This window comes from Choristoneura fumiferana, chromosome 3, assembly GCF_025370935.1.
Source record: "Choristoneura fumiferana chromosome 3, NRCan_CFum_1, whole genome shotgun sequence".
NCBI classification, from domain to species: Eukaryota; Metazoa; Arthropoda; class Insecta; order Lepidoptera; family Tortricidae; genus Choristoneura; species Choristoneura fumiferana.
In genome coordinates, this window is record NC_133474.1 from 10,936,083 (window position 1) to 10,946,528 (window position 10,446).

The 10,446-nt window shown below is 41.4% G+C and overlaps 1 protein-coding gene across 4 annotated transcripts in view; it reads left to right on the forward strand.

Moving 5' to 3' along the window:
- The window catches only part of LOC141426579 (uncharacterized), a 44,357-nt gene extending 35,863 nt beyond the window's left edge, over window positions 1-8,494 (forward strand). For all 4 annotated transcript variants that reach the window (XM_074085587.1, XM_074085589.1, XM_074085590.1 and 1 more), the window contains exons 14-16: window positions 1,425-1,571; window positions 3,693-4,497; window positions 4,961-8,494. In XM_074085587.1, coding sequence (XP_073941688.1) covers window positions 1,425-1,571; window positions 3,693-4,497; window positions 4,961-7,360 — 3,352 coding nt within the window. In that variant the 3' untranslated portion in view covers window positions 7,361-8,494. The remainder of the gene's footprint in view (window positions 1-1,424; window positions 1,572-3,692; window positions 4,498-4,960) is intronic.
- The last annotated feature ends 1,952 nt before the right edge of the window (window positions 8,495-10,446 follow it).

Sequence of the window (10,446 nt, forward strand, 5' to 3'; positions counted from 1 at the left end):
CATTTCCGCTGAGGCATGTATAGTAGAGATATGTCGATTATGACTTTGGCCGACTAGTCGGCCAAGCCGATTACGGGTTCAGGAATTTCCGTGACGCTTCGTGAACCGGCGGTAAGCCTGTAAGCGTGTTGGAACCTGTTTATTTTATTTATTTCGTATTATTTCTAGATTTTTGCTTTTGTACCTGTTTGTCGAAACGGTGTTTTTGTGCAAAAAAAAATTGTTTCAAAATAATGTCTACTGTTATGTTCATTAATGTGAAAGGGCTAAAGAAATTGAATTTAAATTTATTGACACAAAAAATAAAGTCTCGTGTATCGTTTTTTATTTTTACAATTAGACAGACAGTGATTACCGTAAAGTCAAGTGTAACTAATGCCAAATAATATTTTTACGTGGTAGGCAAGGAAAAACAGTAAATACTATAAGAACGAACAGCTTAAAGTTTTTATGTAATGTAATTCCCTCTCCGCGTGTATGTGATATTAAATATTTTATTGAAAAATACGTACAAAGTAAGAAGCCGGATAGTCGGCGCTTTTTGCCGACTATCCGCCGACTAGTCGCCAACTACGATAGTGGCCAGATAGTCGACTTTACCGACTAGTCGGCACATCTCTAATGTATAGTGCTTTTCTGCAATATTATTTAATGTGAGGAAATAAAGCAATTGTAAGGGGCTGTTTCACCATCCATTGATTAGTGTTAACTAGCGGTTAGGTGTGATGCCGTCTCTATTTGTTTTGTTCGAATAGACGGAAACGGCATCACATTTAACCGTCAGTTACCACACTAATCAATGGATGGTGAAACAGCCCCTTAAAATATTAAATTAAATGCTTTAAAAAGTTGCCCTTATACTTCCCGTGATACATGTTATTTTTTTTTTTTTAAAGTACTCGGCACGACTTATCTTTACGAGCTGCATCAAATGGCGGTTGGGATTGACTTCTGCTAGTCAAAACGTGCATTTAAAAAGTAAATAAATTGTATGGCAACGGAATTAAGTACAATTTCCCGGGCCGGGAAGTGTTTTTTTTATTTGTGGCAGTTTATAAGGAAGAACTTCGTGTAATATGTTGACGACAGTTAGACGGACATTTCCGAGCATATTGGAGAAAAAGTAATGAAGCATAAATTGACATATTTATCCTTGTCAGAGTTTGACTATATTTCATTAATGAACAGTTATGTAACTTACGGTAAATAAAACGGGTTGTTCAGTTGACAATAGTCCAGATAGCCTAGTGATTAATGACCCTGTCTATAAAACTAGATGTCCTAGGTTCGAATCCTGGCAATAACGGACATTTTCATAATAAACATCACATAAACATAAGCTTTGTTTAGTTTTGGACGAGATTATTTTGAGTAAACGGTTGTATGATATTAATATTAGTACTTTTTAAAAACCCGTTTGTCAGGATCGATTTGCTGCGAGTTCTGCGCGAGGAAGTGGCGCCGCACGGCGCGCTGGACACGCGGCTGGCGCTGTGCGAGCGCTCGCCCGACGCGCCGCCCTGGTGGCAGCCCGCGCGCCACGACAAGCTGCTCGTGCTCGGCGTCTGCAAGTTAGTACCGTACCATTACACCTATCAGTACAGTTGTTACACGAAAAAGCAAAATCTATTCCTATTTTTAAATTTTTTTCTACTCCTATACTGTAATCTGTGATTTACTTAATCACGAACAGTAATATAACAGCATACATAACAAGATTCTGGAAAAGTCTATATTGTCTATTCCCCATAACAGCACTGTATCGTAATGTTGCTAAAACGATACTGCAACCACTTACTTTTTTTTCTTAATTCGTACATTCGGGCATGCTAAGGTGCAGCCAGTTATATTACATATTTCATATGGCTTTTATACAGAACAAAAACTTTCCGAACATAATCCATAGCCTGCCAACATAAGTAACGCGTATTTTAACATCATCACTGGCAAGTAAACGTTAATCAAAAACAAAATTTTCATGTTTATCTCTTGTTTATTGTTGTTTACCTTCTTTTTGCGTTTGCCATACTTTTTACTAAAGTATAAAAACGTTTAAAGTTTACTATTTCTCTAATGTTGTATTGTAATTACTAAGTACCCAGTCGAAGAAAAAGTATTGTATGCAACGTTGTATAAGTAAGTCAAAAAAAGCTCGTGGCGTCTTTTTCTTACGATGTTCGCTAAAGCTCACATCGTAACTCGCGCCACTCACCTTTTTTGAACCCTGTTATACAACTGTTGCATAAAATACTATTAACTCACTACTTGACACTACGATCATAAATAACTGTCCTCTCCTTCTTTGTTTATTATATTTCCTAATTTCATATCCTTTTCTCACATTTCGGCTTTTTTTACCATTTCCATTGCTAGTTTGTGTTAGTAGTATATGTATTGTATGTATTATTTATTGATATATTTATTACATTAGCATTTATTTTAATATTAACGATTTTTTGCTTCTCCTGTGTTTTTATTTCCGCCTACGAACAAATAATAACTCAGGAAGCGTAACTCAGAACAAATTCGACACAAAAAGTGGCTATACCTAAAAGCAAAACGACTTATGATTCAAATACTTAGAGCAACGCACGCTTCCTACGGAAGGGAGTAGCCATTCGCCGCGTTCTCCTCTGTCAAAGTACAAGCCCAACTGGGCATACGAATTTTAAAAAACAAGGGGCGAAAACCGAATCGAGTCGCGCGAGTGAACGCTGCAGTGCCAAAAATGTCGAATGAGGGTTTTCACAGAGGTGAAATATCGCTAGATGGCGTTAGTATCGTGAGGTCCGTTTGACGTTTGCTCGTGATTGGTTCAAAAACTAAATGAGCCAATCGCAAGTAAACGTCAAACGTCAAGTGGACCTCACGATACTAACGCCATCTAGCGATATTTCACCTCGGTGAAAACCCTCATTGTTCAGTTTTCCGCTGTAAAAAGAGATTAGGGCCATCAAGCTTGCAAAAAGATGGTGTTACATTTCACATAAAAGTAATTCGTAAACACGCTTGAACAAGTATCTATTTATTTCTTTTAAGTACCCAAATGCCAAGTTTCATAAGAACCATCGATTTATCTTCGACAATAACGATCTTCCATATGAAGTTTCATTCCTTATTTCAACCCCTCACAGGAAGAATTTTTAAAAACGCGCGAACAAATCTGGGGGCACCGCAGTGCCCCCGCCAAGTCGAGCGCGAAGCAAACACTGCCGTACCATCCTTAACTGGAACCATTTTGCCGCATTTTCAGGCCCCTATTTGAGAACCTCTGGATAAGACCAGAACGCAGAAATTTTCGTAATCACATACTTAAAATCCAAAATTTCAAGTCTGTTGGTCATTTAGTTCCGAAGTTAAGCGAAAGCAAAGTTTCGCATTTATGACACTCACTCACTCATGATCATCAAACAAAATAGAACTAGTACTTCCCATAAACTCAGAGAGCTGAAATTTGGTACAGAGTCAGGGTTTAATGGCCACATAAAGGGAAAACTATAAAAAGTAGGATAATCGAAGATCTGGAGTACATGGTGACCTTGATTAGAAAACACAAGAGTTCAACCAAAGTATTAGAGATCGACATACCGCCTTTACAAAAAATATTCAACTTGGACCACTTCATTTGATAATAAGTAATAAGCCCACGTTTCTACAAAAAGAAGTGAAATCAATATTACTTTCATTTACAGGCATGGATTGGGTGACACATACCACAAATTGTTCTGTGACCCGAAATTGCCATTCGCTGATTGCGCCAGCAAGTGGTACAATAGCAGCAAGAGCGGGACGAAGAAGATTGAGGAGACACAAAAGATGTCTTCAGACGAGGAGGAACACAACTCGGAAGGTTCCGGCTGCGAGACGCGGATGTCGCTCCGACGCAGCAAACGAACGTCCGCGGCGTGCGAGCGCGACGACGATGACACCGATGCGCTCTCCGAGCTGGAGACACTCGCCAAGCTCGGCCGCGTCGACGAGGCGCTCTCCCCGGACATGTGGTTCACAGAGCGAGCGCTCGAGACCCGCCTGCATCACATCGCGCACGCCGTACAAAACTGCGAGTGGCCCTCCGCCCCCGCCAAGCCCGGCGATGCCGCCCTCCGAGCCGAGCTGCAAGACGACCGCAAGCAGACGCAGAAACGACACATCGCCATCGACGTGGAAACTGACCGCGCGAAACTGCACGCGCTGCTGTCCTCGCCGCAGGCAGCGCATTCGGGCGGGCGGGACCAGCCGCGCGAGCGCGACGACGCGTCCAGCGACTCGGGCTCGCGGCGCTCCACGCCCGCGCCGCCGCCGGCCCACCAGCGCGTGGCGCCGTCGCCCGCCCCGCCCGCCGCTACACCCGTGGACCTGTCCGCGCCGCTCGACCTTAGCGAGGCCCACGACTTCAGTCTCGGCCGCCGCACACCGCTTGCCGCCGACCCGGCACCCTCCTCCTCCAGGAGTAGACTCGACGACACGCTCACCAAATTAATGAAGAGGAAGAATGTTGTAAGTGTAAATGTCAAACTAATTATGAAATCTGATTATATCAAGAAATTTATTACTGATACATAAGAGTTCAGTTCAGTCAGAACAGGATTATATCAAGAAATATTCACGATACAAGAGTTCTATTCAGTCAGAACAGGTCTTTTTAAATAAATAGCAATAAATATACGGGACAAACCTAAATTGACCTAGTCCCAAAGTAAGCTTAGCAAAGCTTGTGTTATGGGTACTAAGCAACGGATAAATATAATTATATAGATATAGATACATACTTAAATACATATTAAACACCCAAGACTCGAGAACAAACATTAATATTTTTCATACAAATATCTGCCCCGACACGGGAATCGAACCCGGGACCTCAAGCTTCGTAGTCAGGTTCTCTCATCACTAGACCATCTGGTCGTCTAAAATTTATGTTGATAGGCTTTCATAATACATTGAAATATTTCTTTTTCAGCCCGCACCAGAACAAATAATAGGAAAAGAAAAGAAGAGGAAGAAACTCGATGAAATAGTTTTAGGTTTATCTGCTGCTAAGGTTAAGAGTCCGAGTGGTTCGACAACGGAGCCACTGGCACGCGGGCGCGGCTCGTCGATCCTGCCCGATGTAACTGTCACGCCGGCTGCTCCGCCTTCTTCCGCTACGCCTCCCTCTCAGAAACCGTTTTCTGTCACCGTCACCAATGTTCCGTCGCCTCAAACGAGCTCTAAAGATTTGTCCTCATTTTTACAACAATCTCTGGAGCACAGTAGTAAAAGCCAAAAAGTTCCATCATCTTCGGCGACAATGAAGACTTACTCTCATGAAGCGAAAGTGAACAAATGGCTCGCAGAGCAGGCCAGCGTGGAGCCGCGTCGACGCGGGACGAGCAGCGCGGCGCCGCGGCTGGCGCCCGACGAACACGTGCCCGTCGTCCATCGCGTCACCGGTAAACGTATCGTCGGCCACAAGGCACCGCAGCTCAAACATCTCGCGCAGTGGATAGCTGAGAACCCTATGTACGACATCGACTCCAAGTGGACAGAGGGCATTAAAGAACATGTCAAACTACCGCAGGACGTGCGCACACAGAGACATTCTCCTATGCAACCAGGTAGTTCGATGACCGAGCGGAAGAAAGGCCGACCTCCGACTCTCGATACTTCTACGGCCAATGTTTTGTCGACTGGATCTCATCTTAATCAAAACGTAGCTGGCCTTAATCCGGCTCTCCTAGCAAGTTTATCGAGTTTGAGCGCATTCGATCCAAAAACTCTTGCCGCTACGCTCTCAAACTTAACAGGGTTCGACCCCAAGCTACTGAATACCTTTGATCCTAAATTGCTGTCAAGTCTGAGCAGTTTTGATCCCAAGAATAATCCACTGCTAAGCTCTTTCGGTAGTATGCCAAATTTATTGGGCAACATTACTGGTGGAAATATTTTTGCTAACTTAGCTGGTTTAGGACTGCCCGGATTTTCGTCCTTAGATATGAATAGTCTCACAGGTGCAGCTGCGGCTGCTGGAGGTGACACTAAATCTAAATCACGGAAGTCAACAGATGGAGGAAGTACATCTAGCTCAAAAAATGCAAATTCACAATTCCCTTTCGTTTTTCCTAATCCCAATATGTTATATCCACAACTGGGATTGAGTGGTTTGAATCCGTTCGGTATGCACTCTGGCATATCGTCCGCTTATGACGCGCTCGGATTGCTAAGTAATAATTTGGCAGCGAGTTCTGGGTCTTCTACAATGCATAGTTCCAGCCACGGTTCCGGACGCGCCAGTTCAACAAAAACTACCACTCCTAGATCATCAACTGTAGTAACAAGTTCCTCGACGTCGCGCCAACAAAAAGTTTCAGATCGCCAGCAATCAAGTCAATTGCCTCAAATACTTTTACCACCAGATCCATATCTCTTAGAGTCACTCTCTAAACAGTCCCTAAGTTACGATGCTATGCTTAAAGCAGATAAAAGGGCCAGAGAGAGCGAGAGCCACGAACCTATGGCGACTGACTTATCTAGAACTGACAAAAAGAAACTTCCTTACGACACATTAAGGTCACAGATGCCACCAGAGTTTGCAGCAGTGCAAGAAAAACTTTTAAAAGGCGATAAAAAAGACATTGACATAAGTAAAATGTTGCTGGAACAAATGGCTTCCGGTGCGCTAAGCGCCAGTCTAGTCAGCTCAGCAGATGCGAAAAAAGTTAAAGAAATGGAAAAAGATGCGTATGAAAAGCTTAGCAAAAGTTCATCTGAATATCTCGCAAGAGCTCTGTCTTCTGAGGAATCAGCATCAGTTTCATTATCAATGAAAAGAACACATGATGAAATGAGTAATGAACCTGAAAATTTGGCACTACAGAGTACCGAACTAAATCCTTCTAAAAAAATAAAAGAAACTGTTCCTACAGAATGTATCTCTGCTATTGACAAACAACAGGATCATGCTACTGGGGAAATGGACCTAGAAGACCTGATAGCTCCATCTACTGTCATCAAAACAGGAGTTAAAGCAAGTGACTTCGATAAAAGTATTCCCAAACCGACTGTGGAACCTGCTAATGCTGACAAAGACGAGAAATCTTCTAAAGCCATATCGTATCATGATGAACCTATGATACAGAGAGGGGTAGAAAACGCCCATGGCGCAGAAGGCGGCAATAGTATGATGGAAGAAGAAAGTAAAGAGAGTGGCGCTGTAGATGAGTCCAGCGGTGCTGATGATACGTCGCCTAATGATGGCGGCCGAAGAGGTAATCGAAAGAAAGGCCGGAAGTCGTCGGACGAAGCAGTTACTACTGGTCCTCGACGCGAGTTGCGCTCGAGCGTTGGGAGGTCATCAACGGAGTCGAATACAAATCATTGAGAAACCATCTTAACTGGAAATTATAATTACATCAAACATCACATTATTTATTAGTGGGCAGCCATGAGGCTCGTCTGCAAAGTATGATCTAGATGCGCTAAGTTGCAACTCTGTTTTACATGTTATTTCTGTTATATGTGGAGAGTACTCGGAACATTCTCATTTCTTATTCACAAGATATTCTGACACACATAAATATAATGTTTAGGTTAGACGTAAGAATACTTTTCTTGTTATAATGTAATGTATGTCGCTGGAAAGCAGTACACAACTATTTACTTAAATATGTGCCGCCGAGAACAAATTAAAAAATTTATAGTCATTCACAAATTACTGCATCAAGTGCTGCGAAATACGTACAAAATTATTGACAACAGTACCTATATTTATTAATTCTGAATATTTAATGGTAAACAAACAATGGTATTGTAAAACGAGATGCTAAAAATAATAATACTAGTTTCTTGCGACATCCGTTAATTATAATAACTTTTTAGAAGACTGGTTACTCCACGTACTATTGCAATTATGCTACATAATTCATACATTTTGCATAAGAAAGTAGGTACGTTTCATTGTATTTATTAATTTATAATCATACAATAATTTTTATAAAAATAGTTTGTAATATGTTCTTGTCGCCGGTAGACTTGACTAAAAGAATATTTTGTCTAAATTATGCTGCAACTATATTCAGTTCAATGGGACCTTTTGATAGAAAATTTCTCCTTTAGCATGTTTATGTAAAATTTACAACATTGCTGCTGTTATAATGTTGATATTTTTGTTGTAAAATATCAAGATCTCTTGCAAATAAGCAACACATTTTAGATAATTCGTGGTCGTCATTGGATTGATTTCCCTAATACCTAACGTATTTTTTACACAATATTATGGACGTTGACTTGACGATGCATTGCAATCACGTTTATTTTATAGTTTAATTATTTTATAGTTTGTGAGATACGTATCAAGCTATGATGTCCTTTTATATTTTATTTTAAAAGTAAGTAAACACTGGATGTGATAAAATAATTTATTACATTGTATTCTTTTTATTTTGCATTGCCGTATTGATGAATTGTAATATAGAAATTATGTGACAAATCATAAATAAATATGATACTGATACCACTAGTTCTTATTATGGCAGCTATCTCACCACCAGCAAGGAACATACTACCACCGCCCCATCGCCCCATCCCGTTAGGGCGTCCAGTCTCTGAAATAGTTTTGAGTCTCGGGACGTGCTCGGGCGGGACTGAGACGAGACTTTAACTTCAGTCCCGGGAGTTTCGAAATTTCTCAAGACTTGACAAGCCCTTGGGGTCTTGTTGCTGAGAAAACGGCCAGAGAAATAAGAGCACAAATAGTTATTTGTGCAACAAGAGAGCAAAGTTGTTTTTGTTGCGAGTAGAGTTGCAAAGTGACCGTCACTTTCAAAATGTTCGTCCGACATTTATCAAATTGTCGGTCATAATTGTCATTTTATCTGACAATAATGGACAGAAGACACTAACGACATTTATAAAAATTATGGCTACTATCACACATTATATACATAAGATATGGTTCAGTACCCTTAGGCCTCTTGTACACACACGGTTTATCGCCGTGAAAATCTACGTCTACAAGCTTTCATAGTGATCCATACAACACTGACGACCGTGCCTACACGCGGCGAATTAACCGTAGATTTTCACTGCGATAAACCGTGTGTTAACAAGAGGCCTTAGTGTAAGTTTTCGGTTCTTGCATTGATAGTCCCTGAGCAAAGCCGCGGACGGACAGAGACAGACATGGCGAAACTATAAGGGTTCCATTTTTGCCATTTTGGCTACGGAAGCCTAAAAACCGTATTCATGCGCAGTAGCTAGTTAATTTTGGCGAGAATAAAATCTAAGTATTTTAATTTTTTTAATTAATTGGTACTACAGAAAAATCTGATATTTTTTTCTATTGACTAGTATAAGCTTATTCCTGCCGATAAAAAAAAATCAGCCACTATCAAAAATTTCATCCATCGCCCATCATTACATAAATTGGATTTGATTAAGTAAGTAAATAAAGTTTGACCTTGGTGCACAAGCGCGTGTCGTTTTCCACATATATCTCATATCAAACTCAGATCAAATAAAAAGTTTTTATTTGATCTGGGATATCAAATGTCAAATGTTGATATAAATTAAAATGATCTGGAAGATAATATTGTTGTTTTATTTACATTCAACCATTACATTTTTTATAAGATATTACGTTCATATTAAAATCAATACAATAGAATAAGGATGACAGACATGTTCAAAAGCAAACGCTTATTAATGGCCAGTAGGTACCATTTCGTGCAAGTAGGTTACGTTAGCTCTTCAACAAATGTTGTAGCCATTATTGGTTATAGAACTGTTAATTTGTACACCAAATGTCGCCGGATAAACCATTTTTGTCGTCAAAACTTTTTTGCGGTCGCTAAGATTTAAGCAAAAGTCGTCACTTCTAGGGACTAAGTCACTAAACTGGCAACATTGATAGCCGCTGGAGGCCCGTCGCGGGTCCGGGTCCGACCCGCTCTCTGTGTGATGGGCGCTCTACACTTAGTCCGCGGATCACGGCGCGATTTCGCGGAGCGAACTTGCCGCGAATTTAACAACGACTCTACACTCGCAATGGTTCGCGGTATTTTCACAGTTATGTTCGCAACGTTAAATGAAATGGACGTTGAAGTAGCTGTTGCTGCGTCCCTAACTTTATGCGCGTTAGCGTACTACAACTATGTACATATTAAAAATAAAACGCAAATTAAGAAACGGTGGAGAAAACGAAGGTGGTGGATGACAAGTATCCATCGTAATCGATTTTTCACCAATTTCACAACGACGGTGCAGGTCCAAACACTCGGTCGCGGACTGCGAGTGTGGAGTCATATGCACGTTCGCGTCGCGTTCGCGCTTCGCGCTCCCTTTGACGCGGGACAAAAAACCGACCAAAATTGGGGAACAAAGCGCGAAACCGCGAAGAATATGCGAAACGGCTCTACACTTAGCGTTCGCGCCCCTTCGCAGCCATTGCGCGCGATCCGCGGGCTAAGT